Consider the following 18,333-nt stretch of genomic DNA (forward strand, 5'->3'; position numbering starts at 1 on the left):
GAATCTTTGGAATTCTCTACATTCAAGACTGAAGTCAATAGATTTTTGGTAACGGAGCGTATCGAGGATAGGGTGATTGGGGAGTGAGGTTGATGTAACAGATCGGCTGTGATCTTACTGAATTGCGCAGCAGACTCGAGGGACTATGTATATGACCTCCCTCTGCCTCTAATTCTTGCATTCCTGTGTTAATTGATACCCAAATGCACTACCACTGATTTGACTGCGCAAGCCCAAAAATTGTTTGGTGCTCCCTCGGGCATTACTGCTTTCCCCCATCTTAATGGAGGGTTAACCGTGCTGCAAACACAACAGGCAGAAGGATGTAATCCAAGCATTTGGGCTATTTGCCCACTGGAACAGTAAGCAGTCATTGTTAACTGCCTGCAGGTGGAATGAAAAAGACTCCAGCATCTTCTATTGGAAAGTGAGAAAGGTGCGAGTGTAACTAGGTGCTGCCACTGAAACTCTAAGCAGCTCACTATTGAAACCTGTTTTGGAAAAGAAAGCAACTGAACATATTGTTCCAAATATTAAATAAATATACTGACACAAAGATATTTTATGTAAGTGTATAAATTTAGTTGCATTTTCACTGTGAATGGATGTGGAGGAGGGATTGTTCCAAGTAAGATCGCCATTGGCAAAAAATTGGAAGTTTAAAATTACCAAACATCTAACACCGGGTTATATCACAATCGACACAGCAAATGCTGTCAAAAATCTGTTGATTGTGAAACTAATGCAGTTTGTTGACTCCTCTTCTATTCCCTCCCTTTTTTTAACCTTTCTTCCTCGGGAGTCTGTCTGTTTTCAGTATCCACTTCTGTGTCTGGATCTGTCACCATCGCTCGCCCTCTTCTCTGTCTCAGCTCTGCCTCTTATCGTACACTCTCACCCCTTCTCCCTCTGCTTCTTGCCTCTCCCCTGCAGTTTCTTACCCAATCCTCCTCTCCTTGCCACATTCAAGCCCCTCTAATCTCCCGCACCTCTTTAAAGCTTTGGCCTCTCTCTCTCTCTCTCTTTCTCCTCTCTCGTGTTTTTGCCTGTCCCTGTGTGCCCCTCTCTTTCTCCGTTGTATCTGCTGCATCATTGCCGGTTCTCCTTTTCGGAGTGGGCATTTGCTCAATGCTCGGAATAGCAGCACCTTTACTGCCGGGCACGCCAATATTTTCTGACCTTTCTGAAAATGCGCTAATAACGTAGCTATACCAGACAGTTTACTTATTTAGACTTTCATCTGAAAACAAGTTGTAAACAGGGAGGGGTTGTGGGGTGGCGGTCGATGGCGAGGGGGAGATCGGAGCTTTTAATGTTCTCTTATTAGCATTAATAAAATCAGGTGACAAGCGTGTAATTTAAAAGATCCCACAGTGTGGGCCATGCGGGATAGAAAATCAAATCAGTTTAACAGAATTGAAAGGATTTCACCAGCTGTAGATTTTATTGTGTCGAGAAACTATTCGCAAGCTGTTTGTTCGTTCGAGAAAGAAGGGAAAAGAAAAACTATGAAGCTAAAACAGCCCATGGGAATAAATTTTAGGTCGATTAGTACAGTTCCTAGCTGTCAAGGCTTGGAATTAATGGTGGTTTGATGACAGAATTTTTGACGGGTGAACAAAGGTGTAGGGGAGGAAGACATGATTCCTTAGAAGAATGGTCCTCCTCTAGCTTGGCCTCACTGTCTGTGCTGTCATCCGTCTGCCAATCTCCCTGTCCATGGTTGTTTAGAGATGTTTTTATCCTCTTTTCTTTCCCACAGACTTTGCCAGATCCGGACCGGTGCCTGGGTTCCAAGGGGACACGCTGCAGTTGGCCTTCATCGACTTGAGACAAGTAAGCCTTTGTTTTAAATGTGTGACTGAAGACCGCAGTGCCTGCAGGATGCGATAGACGCTCGTCCTCGCACCCCCACTACCCCCCCACCCCCACCTTCCCACCGCTATCAACTCCACGGCCGGGGCCCTTGGCCGCTGCTGTTGTTCGTCCTTTTTGTTGGCTTTCTGGCCTTCGAGAAAAGCCTGAGGCCTGGCCAGCCAGACTGCCCCGGCCTCCCCCTCCCCCTCCCCAAAATTTCTGAGCGTGGAAGAGCTGTCACATCCTTGGCTCTGCAGTCCCACAGTGAAGCACTGGAGCGACTGTCGGAGAGGGGTGACACAAAGCAGGTGTTTGGTATACAGGGAGCAGTGTGCAGGGACCACCTGCTTGGCAGACGTATTGTTCAGAGAGATAATGTCCAGAGAGCGAGTTAAAGGAAGGAAGAATTAGCATTCTGTCATGACCACTGCTAACCATTCTTTCCAAGCTTGCTAATAGAATGCTGCGTTATAATGATGATTTACAGCCAGCCTTGTCCACCTCCTAGGACTCTTATTGCCAGTGATGTCACTACAGCAGGTACCTATACAGTTTTCCGGATAATTCCGCTGTGCTTGCAACTGAAAAGAGCAACTCAATCCGGCAATCTCCTGGGACAGCAGTGGGCGTGCCACGAAAATAAAAAGGAGATTCTTGTCCTGTCATCTTTTCAGTTAGAAGATAGATGGGGGTTTGTCAGGATCTGTGAATGTAGCAGTCACCGCTGACTGATGTTCTGAACCCATTACTTCACTCTGTTTTACTTTGCGGGTGGCAGTAGAGTGAGGGGGGGAGGGGGGGGTGGTGGGGAGGGGGTGGGGAGGGTGATTGGTGTTGCACTCATTAGCGCCACGGCCTGTGTCTAATCCCGTTTCATGCATTTAGCTGCTGGTTTTTATTTGCATATTTTTCGGGGAATATTTTATCGAGCACAATCGTAGAGCATCTCGGGGTTAGGGCACCCTCGCAAGCTTCCTGGAGAAGCTTTTAATCAGATCGCTTAACGCAGGGAATAATGCGACCAGTTTCCTCAGGGAAATATTTTCACATGTATGTACAGAGATACACAGGATACACAAACCATGAAAAGAGACTTTCAGAGACTTATCCCAGTGGTCCCACTCCCCTGCTCTTTCCCCATAGCCCTTCATATTATTTTGTCTTTAAATATTTATCCAATTCCATTTTGAAAGTCGCTGTTGAATTAATTTCCACCATCGCACTCCTGATCTTAACTCACTGAATAAGATTAATTCTCATCAACTCTACTCCCCTAGTTTTAAAAATGATCTGAAATCTTGTCTTCTGCCAGCAGAAACAGTTTTGCCTTGTTTGCTCTTTCAAAAAATCCCTTTCTCATTTTGAAGATATTAAACCCCGTTGAACTTGTCCACCCTGAGGAGAACAGTCTCCACATTACTAAGGTCCCTCACCCCTGGAATTATCCCTATAAATATCCTCTGGACACTTTCCAAGGCCTTGACATTGTTCCAAAAGTCCAGTGCCCAGAGTTGGATGCAATACTCCAGTGATTTGCAAATGTTTAGCGCCGTCACCCCATGGACCGCTGCAGTTCAGGAAGGGGGCCCAGCACCACTTTCTTGAGGGCAACTAGGGGCAGGCAACAAATGCTGGCCTGCCAGTGTTACCCATAAGGTGCAGGAGGATACTGATAGGAATGGAATAACTTAGCTGACATTTATACTCTTCTGTCGTCCTGCAACGATGAAGCCAAGACTTGCGGCACTGCTGCCGACCCAGCAGAAGTGAGTTAACTCTGAACAGTTAGTAGCTTAGCAGCCCCATGGTTCAATGTTTGCGCACTCAGCAATGCAAGGTTCGATAAACAGGAACATCTAGTCGTGGCAGTAACTAGGGCTGGGCATAAACATGCTGAGGTCAATTGAGGCACTCCTTAAAGTTTATTTATTCGTGTCACAAATAGGCTTACATTAACACTGCTATAAAGTTACTGTGAAAATCCTCTGGCACCTGTTCGAGTACACTGAGAGAGAATTTAGCACGGCCAAGGCACCTAACCAGCACGTCTTTTGAAATGTGGGAGGAAACCGGAACACACGGGGGAAACCCATGCAGACATGAAGAGAACATGCAGACTCCGCGCAGACTGTGACTCAAGCCGGGAATCGAATGGGGTCCCTAGCACTGTGAGACAGCAGTGCTAACCACTCTGCCACCGTGCCACCCCAGTCCTGTTGAAGTCCTCAGCTGCGGTCAGATACTGGTTCAGCGGTCTTTGGGCAGTATGACCCAGGCACACTGAGCTACAAGGAGAGATGTAATCGCCACCTGATCTGGAGAGGTAAATGCAGTGTTTCTGCTGGGGAGAAAAAGGTTTATATTTCTGATCACAATCCAGCGAGTGCCAAATAAAGTCGGCATCAGGTGAGGATTCAACTGACTGACTATGGCCCTCCTTCCTCTCGTCCACGATGAAATAAATTTATCGGCATCCACATGTCTGTCCAGGCCCAGTCCCTTTGAGCAGGAGCCTAGTGAGAGCTGGGAACAGGAGGAAAGTTGAGATAACATATACCCACAAAAAATATTTTTAAAAATGTTTTCTTGAGGCTTCCATCTTCCTCAAGCCCTTTATTGTGGTGCCTGCAGCCTTGGCTGTCTTTGCGGGAGACCTGAGATTGAAGGCAAACCTTGTCAAGCAGTCGCACTAACCTCAACATGCAGTGCTACACATCATGCGGTGAAAAGTCTGCTCATCAGCCTCTCCATCTCCAGCCAGCACTGACAGGCTGATTAATGAGCTCCTAATTCCACTGGTTGTAAAGGTAGCCTAGGCACCAAAACATCACATAATGGACGTGTCATTCCTGCCTTTACCCCTCAGGGACTACACAATCCCTTTAGACATGCATGCATTTTACAGACATGCATATGTAAGCAAGCATACATGGACATAAATAGACCAAAATGCATGCATAGCAATCACGCAAGCTTGCTTCTTTATTTGGGTCCTGTGCTGCTTTGTAAAAATGTTTATTTTATCCGTGATGATTTAGCTATTTTGCCCATTAACTCTGCGTACTGCAACACCTTGATATCTTTCAGCAACACAACATCCCAGCCTGGCGATCCTCACCCTGATAGTCTTGTATTACAGTAAGAGTTTTAACAACACCAGGTTAAAGTCCAACAGGTTTAAAGGTTTAAAGTCCAACGCCGGCATCTCCACGTCTTGTATTACAGCAGAGAACTATGCCCAGGGTTGTGTTTTACAGCAAGGGTACCTCCAGCATGCACCACCTTTTCGAAAAAAAATATTAAACTGCTTAAAGTTTGAGGCCATCCACTTTGGGTCCAGTAAAGATGGACCTGAATTTCTGTTTTTGATCGAGGAATTGTTAATGGGGTCTCTGTACACAAATCATTAAAACCTAGTGCATGAGTACAAAGGAAATGAAAGAGACCTAATGGATGATGGCCTTTACCTTTACCTCAAAGGGTGGAACTGATGCTTTAGTTGTACAGAGCTTTGGTCAGTACTTAGCTGGAGTAATTGCTTTCTTGGGGCATTGCGCCTCAAGAAGGATACATTGGCTTTAGAAGAGCTACAGCAGAAATTCTTATTCATGCTACCAAAATGCACCATGTCACACTTATCTATATTGAAATTATTGCTAACTGTGAACGCTCATTTTTCAGATTTGCTCATGCTGTTCTGTACTTTGTCACAATATTACTTTGTACTATACCTCCCAATTTGATATTGTCTGCAGATTTTGAAATTATACTTTGATTCCTGACTGCAAAATGATTTATGCAAATGGTGAACAACAGTGGCCCCAGCACCAATCCCAGTGAAACACCTTTACCAGATTGAGTAGCCCCTCCCCCCCCCCCCCCTGTTTGTAACCAGTTTTCTCAACATTCAGTTAGCTGTCCCCATCAAAGTAAGTACTGCTATTTGAGACGGTCACCTGAATTGGAGTCAGCTGAAGGAAGTTACAAGTGTTAACTGCAAAGGTAATGATACAAACTTCTAAAGCGAGCTTCACGAAGTTTTCAATAAAACTACAATTCCGTCAGTAAAGATGCACTCCACACCATCTAACTTCAGATTACGTATGTTCCCCTGATTACAGTAGCGGTGGGTAGCAGCAATGGCAGCTGGGGGAAAGACTCTATAATCTCAGCTAGGACACAGTGGTGTAGTGGTAATGTCACTGGACTAGCAATCCAGAGGCCCAGGCTAATGCTCTGATTTTTATTTGATTTGATTTGATTTATTACTGTCACATGTATTGGGATACAGTGAGAAGTATTGTTTCTTGTGCGCTATACAGACAAAGCATACCATTCATAGAATAATATATGGTATATATAGAATAATATATGGTAGGTCCATTCAAAAGTCTGATGGCAGCAGGGAAGAAGCTGTTCTTGAGTCGGGGCGGCACGGTGGCACAGTGGTTAGCACTGCTGCCTTACAACGCCAGGGGCCCGGGTTCGATTGCCAGCTTGGGTTACTGTCTGTGTGGGAGTTTCCACATTCTCCCCATGTCTGTGTGGGTTTCCTCCGGGTGCTCCGGTTTCCTCCCACAGTCCAAAGATGTGCGGGTTAGGTGGATTGGCCATGCTAAATTGCCCCTAAGTGTCAGGGGGACTAGCTAGGGTAAATGCATGGGGTTTTGGAGATAGGGCTTGGGTGGGATTGCGGTCGGTGCAGACTCGATGGGCCAAATGGCCTCCTCCTGCACTGTAGGATTTTATGATTCTATGGTATGTGATCTCAGATTTTTGTATCTTTTTCCCGATGGAAAAAGGTGGAAGAGAGCATGTCTGGAGCGCGTGGTGTCCTTGGTTTTGCTGGCTGCTTTGCCGAGGCAGCGGGAAATGTAGACAGAGTCAGTGGATGAGAGGCTGGTTTCCGTGATGGACTGGGCTTCATTCACAACCCTTAGTCAGAGCAGGAGCCATACCAAGCTGTGGGAGAACCAGAAAGAATGCTTTCTATGGTGCATCTGTAAAAATTGGGACACAGGTTCAATCCCACCACAGCAGATGGTGGAATTTATATTTAGTTAATAAATTCAGTTAATGAAATGAAATCCGGAATTGAAAAGTAGTTTCAGTAATGGTAACCATCAAACGATCATCGATTGTCATAAAAGTCCTAATGCCCTTGAGGTAATGAAGTCCTTACCTGGTCTGACGGCATGTGACTCTGAGTATGATTGACTCTTAACTGCTCTCAGAGGACAATTGAGGATGGGAAATAAATGTGGGTCTTTTAGCAGCACCCATATCCCAAGAATGAATTAAATGAAAGGTACTTCACACTTGATACTGTGAGAAAAAATACACCGAACGTTTTTGCAGTGCTTTGAGGGGCGAGGCTATGGTCCCAGAATCGCCACTGGCTGAAAGTGAGGGCTCAATATATTTGGAATCAGAGGCATGAGGCAGTGCCCAGTTTTTGGGCATCACAGGTGAAATTACACTGCTTCACCGCACTGCTTGTGGTCATAGAGTCATTGGGCACGATCTTTCTGCCCCTTCACGCCGAGGGGCAGAAAGATCCCACTGCAACGAGGTCGGAAAATTTGGTGGCCAGCCAAATCTCCGTTCACTGCAGCGAGGTGGGGAAATCCCGCCAGCGTGAATGGTGGTAAGTTTCCAGCCATGGAGTCATCGGGCAATACAGCACAGAAACAGGCCCTTCGGCCCAACCGGTCCAAGAGGTCAGCGAGAGCACGCCCTCCATCCCAGAAGCCTCGGATGAACCTGTATCCGAGGTCACCATTTCCGAGCAGCCTTCTCAAAAACCCAACCCACGGAAAGCAACTGGCCCAGATGGGGTACCCGAACAGGCACCGGAGTGTGGCGACTAGGGGATTTTCACAGTAACTTCATTGCAGTGTTAATGTAAGCCTTACTTGTGACACTAATAAATAAACTTTAAAACTTTCCCACCTGCTGCCTGATCTACAGCTGAGAGACTGGGCCTGAGGCTTTCTCAATCAAAAGACACAGCACTTGGGTACAGGTGACTACCCATCCACCTGCACAAGGCATTTGTGCATTTTAGTCTCTGAGTCAAAAGCCTGTGGATTCAGTTCCCAGTCCAGAGATGTGATAGTATCCCCTAAACTGACACTTACGTGCAGTAATGAGGGAGCGCTGCACTGTCAGAGCTGTGGAACCTCACACTGGGATATTAGGCACTGAGGTCCTGCCTCTGGTAGCTGTCGGAGATCTCCTGGCACAATTTAAAGAGAAGCAGGGAACTCACAGAACATGCTGGAAAGCATAATCCCCGCTTGTTCAACCCACCCCTAACCTCTCAACCAGCCCCACCAAATACCACCGCATTGTTTATATAATCTTGCTGTGTTCAACATGCCTGCTGTGTTTCCCCACATAATATAGCAGTGAGAGTTCAAATATAATCCTGTGCAGCACTTTCTGTTCCATATAGATTTTATGAAGAATATTTAATTGTAAAACTTGCACCTTTCTTTAGCATCTTTATTTCCAACCTGAACCATTACCTGGTTCCTGAACCAATTCTAAAATCAGTCCCACATTTCCTGCTGAATATTAACCTCTCCTTGACAGGCGCTGATTGAGCTGCAGGCCATTTCCAACATTTTCTTTTATTCGTGCTGTAATTAACTTTATGTGCAGTTTCAAATGTTCTCAATTTCGAAAGAGAGCAGAGAGTAAGAACGATAGGGGGGGAGAGTGAGAATGAAAGGGGGGGAGAGTGAGAATGAAAGGGGGGGAGAGTGAGAATGAAAGGGGGGAGAGTGAGAACGATAGGGGGGGGGAGTGAGAATGAAAGGGGGGAGAGTGAGAATGAAAGGGGGAGAGTGAGAATGAAAGGGGGAGAGTGAGAATGAAAGGGGGGAGAGTGAGAATGAAAGGGGGAGAGTGAGAATGAAAGGGGGAGAGTGAGAATGAAAGGGGGGGAGAGTGAGAATGAAAGGGGGGAGAGTGAGAACGATAGGGGGGGAGAGTGAGAATGAAAGGGGGGGAGAGTGAGAATGAAAGGGGGGAGAGTGAGAACGATAGGGGGGGAGAGTGAGAATGAAAGGGGGGAGAGTGAGAATGAAAGGGGGAGAGTGAGAATGATAGGGGGGAGAGAGAGAATGAAAGGGGGAGAGTGAGAATGATAGGGGGGAGAGAGAGAATGAAAGGGGGAGAGTGAGAATGAAAGGGGGAGAGTGAGAATGATAGGGGGGAGAGAGAGAATGAAAGGGGGAGAGTGAGAATGATAGGGGGGAGAGAGAGAACGAAAGGGGGGGAGAGTGAGAATGAAAGGGGGGAGAATGAGAATGATAAGGGGGAGAGAGAGAACGAAAGGGGGGGAGAGTGAGAATGAAAGGGGGGAGAGTGAGAATGAAAGGGGGGGAGAGTGAGAATGAAAGGGGGGAGAGTGAGAATGAAAGGGGGGAGAGTGAGAATGAAAGGGGAGAGAGAGAACGAAAGGGGGGAGAGTGAGAACGAAAGGGGGGGAGAGTGAGAATGAAAGGGGGGAGAGAGAGAATGAAAGGGGAGAGAGAGAGAACGAAAGGGGGGAGAGATGAGAACGAAAGGGGGGAGAGTGAGAATGAAAGGGGGAGAGTGAGAATGAAAGGGGGGAGAGTGAGAATGAAAGGGGGAGAGAGAGAGAACGAAAGGGGGAGAGAGAGAGAGAACGAAAGGGGGGAGAGTGAGAACGAAAGGGGGGAGAGTGAGAATGAAAGGGGGGAGAGTGAGAACGAAAGGGGGAAAGTGAGAATGAAAGGGGGGAGAGAGAATGAAAGGGGGGAGAGTGAGAACAAAAGGGGGGGAGAGAGCCAATGAAAGGGGAAAAAAGCAAGATGCAGATGCAGAGTGAGAAATGGAGAGTCTTACACACAGATAAAGAGAAATTCACATAGATAGATAGAGGCATACACACACACAAGGGTAGACGGAGAGAGCGAAGCATAAAAAGGCAGAGAAACACATTTAGACAGTAAGGGAGAAAGACAGATAGGTGGGGAGACTGAAAAAGAGAGAGGCAAAAGAATCTCTTGAAAGCAGTGAAGCAAAACTGAGTTTCAGTGTGTGAGCAGGCACTGGGCTTTTGGTTAGAGGGCAAGCAGCAATCCTGACCCCCTGTGACCGCAGACACCCTGCAATTGTCAAGCATGTGATCTGGTGTCACTCACTCGCCTGGTAATGGTGTGCCCGTCGCACAATAAGACTCACTCTCACCTTTAACCTGCCAAATTAGGCAGGATTGATGAATAGAGCCTGTCCTCCTGACGTTACTGCTGCCTGCCCATGGAACTGAAAAGCTCAACAGGAAGCACATTTGTGAGCTCGAAATGAGAGGGAGCCAATGCCGGGCAGGTACATTGCGGAAAACAACAGCAGAAAAAAAGAAAAGAAAAAATATCCAGTGAGGAATTTGAAGTATGTAGCTACCCCCCTAACCCCAGATACCCCCACCCCAACAAGCTGCAAAGAAGACCTTTTACCATCTTCTCATGTCTCAGGACTAAGAACTTTTGATTTGATTTATTATTGTCACATGTATTGGTATACAATGAAAAGTATTGTTTCTTGCGCGCTATACAGACAAAGCACACCATTAAGAGAATACATAGGGGAGAAGGAAAGGAGAGGATGCAGGATATAGTGTTACAGTTACAGGTAAGGTGAAGAGGAAGATCAGAAAAGATGGAATTAGAGGCTATGTTGGGGAGAGCTCACAAGCTGTCGACTCGCTCCCGCGCCAAATTGTACTTCCTAATCCAGTCTCAATATTAGTGCATGTGTAAAATCCTTCAAATCACAACTCCCCACCCTCCACACCCCACAATCCTAGTTCTGCAATCCCCCCCTGCCCATGCCATCACTGCGATCCTCAACCACCATCCCACCAATACAAGAACTCTCTTTTTATTTGATTTGACTTATTATTGTCACATATATTAGTATACAGTGAAAAGTATTGTTTCTTGCACGCAATAGACAAAGCATACCATTCATAGAGAAGGAAAGGAGAGAGTGCAGAATGTAGTGTTACAGTCACATCTAGGGTGTAGAGAAAGATCAACTTAGTGCGAGGTAGGTCCATTCAAAAGTCTGACAGCAGGGAAGAAGCTGTTCTTGAGTCGGCTGGTACCTCAGACTTTTGTATCTATTTCCCAACAGAAAAAAGTGGCAGAAAGGATGTCCGGAGTGCATAGGGTCCTTAATTATGCTGGCTGCTTTTCCCGAGGAAGCGGAAGTGTAGACAGAGTCAATGGATGGGAGTCTGATTTGCGTGATGGATTGGGCTACATTCACAACCCTTTGTAGTTTCTTGTGGTCTTGTGCAGAGCAGGAGCCATACCAAGCTGTGATACAACCAGAAAGAATGCTTTCTATGGTGCATCTGTAAAAGTTGGTGAGAGTCGTAGTGGACATGCCAAATTTCCTTCATCTTCCGAGAAAGTAGAAGCGTTAGTGGACTTTCTTAACTATAGTGTTGGCATGGGGGAACCAAGACAGGTGATCTGGACAGCTAAAAACATGAAGCTCTCGACCATTTCTACTTCGTCCCCATTGATATAGACAGGGGCATGTTCTCCACTGCTTCCCCACTGTTCTAACCAGCACTCATTGGCTTACCGCCTCCCCCCCACCTCATTCATTAAACACAGATTTCTCAATTTTCCAATTATAAGTTTTGTCCACATTTATAATGCACACTGCCTATGTAACTCTTTGAAGCTCAAATTACACTCACCCCTTAAACCTCTCTGCGGGTGCTTTAGTGCCCTCACAATGCAATTACCCCATGTTTCAGGTTCACATGTATGAATGTGGACATAATTTATAATGGGTAGATTGTGTGGATGACTTTAAAATGGGAATGGAATGACACCCGCATGCTGGTGGGTGGCCAGCAGCTGTGGATCTACACCTCAGACTAAATTGAGATCCAAAGGATAAAGGACACAAAAACAGGTTCTGGGGTATTAAAAAAAACACTATTTGTATGAACCATTTGTTCAGCTTGCAATCTCCAATCTGATGACGCAGAGAGAATACAATGTTTTTTTTTAGTTGAAGTAAGCTGGGTACAGGTTAGATAAGAAGGCTGTTCTGAGAAATGTGAAGAAAATTAGGCGGTCTTCTTTCGCAAAGAGGAGACTTTGAGTTGGAATCCTTTTTTTAAATTTGATTTATTATTTTCACGAGTATTCGTATGCAGTGAAAACTATTGTTTCTTGCTCGCTATATAGACAAAGTATACCGTTCACAGAGAACGGAGGGGAGAAGGAAAGGACAGGGTGCAGAATGTAGTGTTACAGTTATAGCTAGGGTGTAGAGAAGGACCACCTTAACATAAGGTAGGCCCATTCAGAGGTCTGATGGCAGCAGGGAAGAAGCTGTTCTTGAGCCAGTTGGTACGTTGACAGTTAGGGTGAGAGGGAGGTCATGCCAATAGAACTGAAAATGAGATCAAGAGGCAATTCAACTTATTCCTAGCGAAGGATATGATGGGAAAGGATTGAGAGCTATGGTCAGAAGAGAGTGCGGGATATGGGGAATCGAGAGTGTGGGATATGGGGAATCGAGAGTGTGGGATATGGGGAATCGAGAGTGTGGGAGATGGGGAATCGAAAGTGTGGGATATGGGGAATCGAGAGTGCGGGATATGGGGAATCGAGAGTGTGGGATATGGGGAATCGAGAGTGCGGGATATGGGGAATCAAGAGTGCGGGATATGGGGAATCGAGTGCGGGATATGGGGAATCGAGTGAGGGATATGGGGAATCGAGTGCGGGATATGGGGAATCGAGAGTGCGGGATATGGGGAATCGAGAGTGCGGGATATGGGGAATCGAGAGTGCGGGATATGGGGAATCAAGAGTGCGGGATATGGGGAATCGAGTGCGGGATATGGGGAATCGAGTGAGGGATATGGGGAATCGAGTGCGGGATATGGGGAATCGAGAGTGCGGGATATGGGGAATCGAGAGTGCGGGATATGGGGAATCGAGAGTGCGGGATATGGAGAATCGAGAGTGTGGGATATGGAGAATCGAGAGTGCGGGATATGGGAAGTCAAGAGTGCGGGATATGGGGAGTCGAGAGTGCGGGATATGGGGAGTCGAGAGTGCGGGATATGGGGAGTCGAGAGTGCGGGATATGGGGAATCGAGAGTGCGGGATATGGGGAATCGAGAGTGCGGGATATGGGGAATCGAGAGTGCGGGATATGGGGAATCGAGAGTGCGGGATATGGAGAATCGAGAGTGCGGGATATGGGGAGTCGAGAGTGCGGGATATGGGGAGTCGAGAGTGCGGGATATGGGGAGTCGAGAGTGCGGGATATGGGGAGTCGAGAGTGCGGGATATGGGGAGTCGAGAGTGCGGGATATGGGGAATCAAGAGTGCGGGATATGGGGAATCGAGAGTGCGGGATATGGGGAATCGGGATGTGGGGAGGAGGGTGAGTTGACCAGTGACGGGTGGATGAGATATGATTCAAATTGATTGATGTGAGGGATATGGTAAGGAATAGAGGACTATCATGAGGAGAGAGAGTGTGATATAGTGAAGTGGGATTGAGGAATATCGTGAGGAGGGAGCGCTGGATATAGTGAAGAGGGAGTGTGGGATAAGTTTGACGTATTGAGGAATATCGTGAAGAGGGGGTGAAGGCTATGGTAGTGGGGATTGAGGGATATGAGATGTGGGCGAGGGATTGAGGGATATGATGAGATGTGGGCGAGGGATTGAGGGATATGAGATGTGGGCGAGGGATTGAGGGATATGATGAGATGTGGGCGAGGGATTGAGGGATATGGTTAACATTGATTGATGTGAGGAGGGAATGGAGGAGACGGTGAGGAGGGAGTGGGGTATATGGTGAGTGATTGAGGAATATTATGAGGAAGGAGTGTGTGATAAGGTGAAGAGGGAGTGGGGGATATGGTTTGGAGTTGTTGAGTGATTTGCTGAGGAGAGTATTGGAGGTATGGTGATGGTGAGGGAAAGGGTGAGAAGGTGAATCATTGGGATTGATCTCTGGATAATGTGGATGGACTTGTTATGCCTAGTGGTCTTTTCCTGTCTCTAAAGTGCATATGCTTCTGACAAATATCTGAAAATATTTCCTGAAATTGTTTTTGTCTTCTGTGTTGTTAAGTTCAGGCAAGCAGTATCTCAACTTGCAAGATCATTTCAAGCACCCAGCTAATTTGTCAGCCGCAGGCTGTCTGTGCAGAGTGATTTTTAATGTCATGTTAAATTAATCTTCCCGGTGCAGGTTTTGTCAAATTTTATCCGAAAACTCGTTGGGATTGTTAAATTTGGTGAATTAGACGGCAGAAAGAATTTGCCAGGCCAGAACAGCTTTGAGGGTTTTTGCGTATTGTATGTCTATGGGTCAACAATAAGAGGCGAATAAATGTAGTGAATAGTTGAGGTCCCAGGACAGATTCTTGTGGGGGGGGACGCAGCACCTTTCATGGCCCCAGGCCATCACGAAGCACTTCACAGTAGTACTTTTGTAGTGTTATTACCATTGCAGTGTAAAAAAACATGGCAGCCCACCTCAGTGTAACATCACCTCCGGAAAAGGAGAGACATGGAACCCAGGAAACTCTGAGTTGAAATAGGATTATAGAGTCCCTACAGTGCAGAAGGAGGCCATCAGGTCAGCACCGACACTCTGATAGGATATCTTTCCCAGGCCCTCTTCCCCACCCTATTCCCGTTACTCCATGCATTTACCATTGCTAATCCATCCAACCGTAAATATCTTGGAACACTAAGAGGCAATTTACCATCCAATCCACTTAATCTGCACATCTTTGAAGTTTGGGAGGAAATCGGAGCACCCGGAGAAAACCCATGCAGACACGGGGAGAACGTGCAGACTCCGCACAGGCAGTGACCCAAGCCGGGAATCGAACCCAGGCCCCTGCCACTGCTAACCGCTGTGCCACCTTGCTGCCCCTGTGCCACCGTACATTAGTATCTTTGGGTGTGCAGGTTGCTTTAAGCACACATAGGCACTGATTATGCTGCTTAACAGCTGGAACTGTCAGTTATAATTTACAGCAGTCAAGTTATTTTATATCAGAATCTTGAGTCATAGTGAAGTTCAGAGCCAATCAGGGGTAAGACTGTGAGCTGCATGTTGTTCAGTCTCGCAGCCTGCCTCAGTCCTCTGAGTATAACGTTTTAAAGTTTATTAGTGTCACAAATAGGCTTACATTAACACTGCAATGAAGTTACTGTGAAAATCGCGTAGTCGGCATACAACGGCACCTGTTCGGGTACACCGAGGGAGAATTTAGCGTGGCAAATGCTCCTAACTAGCACGTCTCTCGGACTGCGGGAGGAAACCAGAGCACCTGGAGGAAACCCACGCAGACATGGGGAGAACGTGTAGACTCCACACAGACAGTGACCCAAGCTGGGAATCGAACCCAGGCCCCTGGCGTTATGAGGCAGCGATGCTAACCACTGTGCAAAGGAACAGGGGGAGGAGGTTATTTGACACATCCTGTATTCAATCAGACCATGACCACCCTAATTTACCCCGATTCCAGATACCTTTCCCCAACAAAAGTCCTATCGATCGCAGTTTTGAAAATCTCAGCCGGCCCCTAGCACCCACCTTCTTTTGGTCGCGTGAGAGGGTTCAAAATTTCAACGAACACTCATGTTCAAAACGACTTTCGGATTTCACCCCTGCGTGACCTAGCTCTAATTCTAAGGATATGTCCCCTTCTGGTCTCCCCCTACCGAGGAACTGGTTTCTCTCTGCATAGAACATAGAACGTAGAACAGTACAGCACAGAACAGGCCATTCGGCCTATGATGTTGTGCCGAGCTTTATCTGAAACCAAGATCAAGCTATCCCACTCCCTATCATCCTGGTGTGCTCCATGTGCCTATCCAATAACCGCTTAAATGTTCCTAAAGTGTCTGACTCCACTATCACTGCAGGTAGTCCATTCCACACCCCAACCACTCTCTGCGTAAAGAACCTACCTCTGATATCCGTCCTGTATCTCCCACCACGAACCCTATAGTTATGCCCCCTTGTAATAGCTCCATCCACCCGAGGTAATAGTCTTTAAACGTTCACTCTATCTATCCCCTTCATCATTTTATAAACCTCTATTAAGTCTCCCCTCAGCCTCCTCCGCTCCAGAGAGAACAGCCCTAGCTCCCTCAACCTTTCCTCATAAGACCTACCCTCCAAACCAGGCAGCGTCCTGGTAAATCTCCTCTGCACTCTTTCCAGCGCTTCCACATCCTTCTTATAGTGAGGTGACCAGAACTGCACACAATATTCCAAATGTGGTCTCACCAAGGTCCTGTACAGTTGCAGCATAACCCCACGGCTACATACTTCATCAAATCCCTTGATGTTAGTTTAGACACCTCAGGTAGGTCACCCATCAACCTTCTACGTTTAATTGTAAGTGTAGAAACAAGTTTATGCAATCTATCCTTGTGACTAAATTCTCTAAGCTTGGCGGCGTTCTGGTGAATTTTTGCTTCTTCTCCTCCAAAGCCAATACATCCTTCTAGACCAAAAAATAGGCAAAACACTGCAGATGCTGGAGTCTGAAACAAGAACCGAGGATGCCGGGAAAACTCAGCAGGTCTGCCACCACCTACCAAGAGAGAAGCAGAGTTAACGTTTTTAGTCCACTGATTCTTCGTCAGAACTGAAGGGAGGGAGAATGTGCTGGAACTGTAGTAGCAAAGGAGCACCTTTAAGAACAAAAGATGGATGGCCTGGTGTGGAGTGGGGCAGTTTGCATTGGGGCAATACATGTATGGGATATGAGAAAAAAGGGAGTTTATGATGGAGGAGAAAGGTCAAAATCTAATGTTGCTGAACTCGATGTTTAGTCCCAAGGGCTGCAACATACCCAGCCGGAAGATCAGGTGCTGCTCTTCCAGCTTGCGTTGGGCTTCACTGGATCATTCCAGCAGGCCAAGGATGGACATGTGGGCATGAGAGCGAGGTGCTGAGTTAACATAGCAAGTGACATGAACAGTAAGTAGTCTCACAACACCAGGTTAAAGTCCAACAGGTTTATTTGGTAGCACGAGCTTTCGGAGCACTGCCCCTTCGTCAGGTCATCACTCACCTGATGAAGGGGCAGCGCTCCAAAAACTGTCATCAATCGGCTCACTGATGTCTGAATGTCTGCCATCTTTACTGGTCTGGCCTGCATGTGACTCCCGATCCACAACACTGGTAGACTCTTAAATGCACTCTGAAATGGCCAATCAAACCACACCGTTCAAGGGCAACACAAAAGTTGCTGTTGGCAGATGTTGTCTCAGCTAACAGTTGCTTCCAAATGACTGCTGCCTCTCGGAGCTAGCTGTGTTTCAAACATAGCCACGTGAGTCCACCCCACGGACCTGTATCTTCCCAAATGCATCACAGGCCTGCTGAGATATAGCCCTGAATGGATCTTGGGAATGGGATCCATGACAGAGGAACTGGAAAAAACTGCCAGGATGCACGGGGGTCAGCCCAGGAAGGAAAGAGGGAGCATTTTTATAATGCTTCCCACCGCTTTGGAAATCATTAAAAAATTCACAGCTGGTGAAGGACTTTTGAATGTTGGGAAACACGAGAGCCAACTTGCGCAAAGCAGGGTCCCATAAACACCTGTCCATCACCCCTGCCAGGTACAAGGACATTTGATATCTCTCTGATCCTGCCAAGGAAATGATCCAGGCATTCAAGCAATGTGTGGTAATTCCTAACACTTATATTAAAGGCTGTAAATGGGCCACTGCACCTTCATGCTTAAAAGAAAGAGAGAGTGCATAATTGTGTCAGAGATAAGACAGCTGGTATGTCGTAACTGTGTTTGTTGCCCGCTGGATGACCTGCTCCCTTCCCCGATTCACCACCCTCCCCATTAACCGAGTAATCAAAAGCGAGAGGTGTAGGAGTCATGGTACAGCCGGTGATGACTCAGACTTATCTACCTTCTGTAATCATAGCATCTCCCGAGATTGCAGCATTTTAACAGCCTTGGTGCTGTAAACTCTTTTTATCAGATCCAAGTCAAGGGTTCTTTCAGAAGTATGTTTGCATTTTGTGTATATGGAAACTCCTCTGAGGGCATGAATCTATGAAACATTCAGCATTCAATGAGACTCGCACCTTTCACAAATAACCCCTTTACCTCTGCGTCAAGTTCTCCACCCATCCCTACAGTGTTCCCGAATTTGCACAGAAGAGGTGGTGTGGGGCAGGTAGGGTGATCAATTCCTGCCTCTCAGTTCTATGAAGGAGTAGGCCAAATACCCCCACGCACCTGCTCCATAATTGAACAAAGTTATAGCTGATCTTCTACCTCAACTTCACTTCCTGCACTCCCCTCATATCCCTTAGCGTTCAAAAATCTGATGATCTCTTTCTTGAATATACTCAATGTTGGAGCATCATCACACAGCTCTCTGGGACAGAGAAACC

At 46.8% G+C, this 18,333-nt stretch overlaps 1 protein-coding gene across 2 annotated transcripts in view; it reads left to right on the forward strand.

The window, feature by feature from the left end:
• The window catches only part of exoc6b (exocyst complex component 6B), a 631,370-nt gene that overhangs the window by 526,551 nt on the left and 86,486 nt on the right, over positions 1–18,333 (forward strand). For both annotated transcript variants that reach the window (XM_078224516.1, XM_078224517.1), the window contains one exon: positions 1,763–1,836. In XM_078224516.1, coding sequence (XP_078080642.1) covers positions 1,763–1,836 — 74 coding nt within the window. The remainder of the gene's footprint in view (positions 1–1,762; positions 1,837–18,333) is intronic.

Source organism: Mustelus asterias, chromosome 1 (assembly GCF_964213995.1).
Source record: "Mustelus asterias chromosome 1, sMusAst1.hap1.1, whole genome shotgun sequence".
Lineage (NCBI taxonomy): Eukaryota > Metazoa > Chordata > Chondrichthyes > Carcharhiniformes > Triakidae > Mustelus > Mustelus asterias.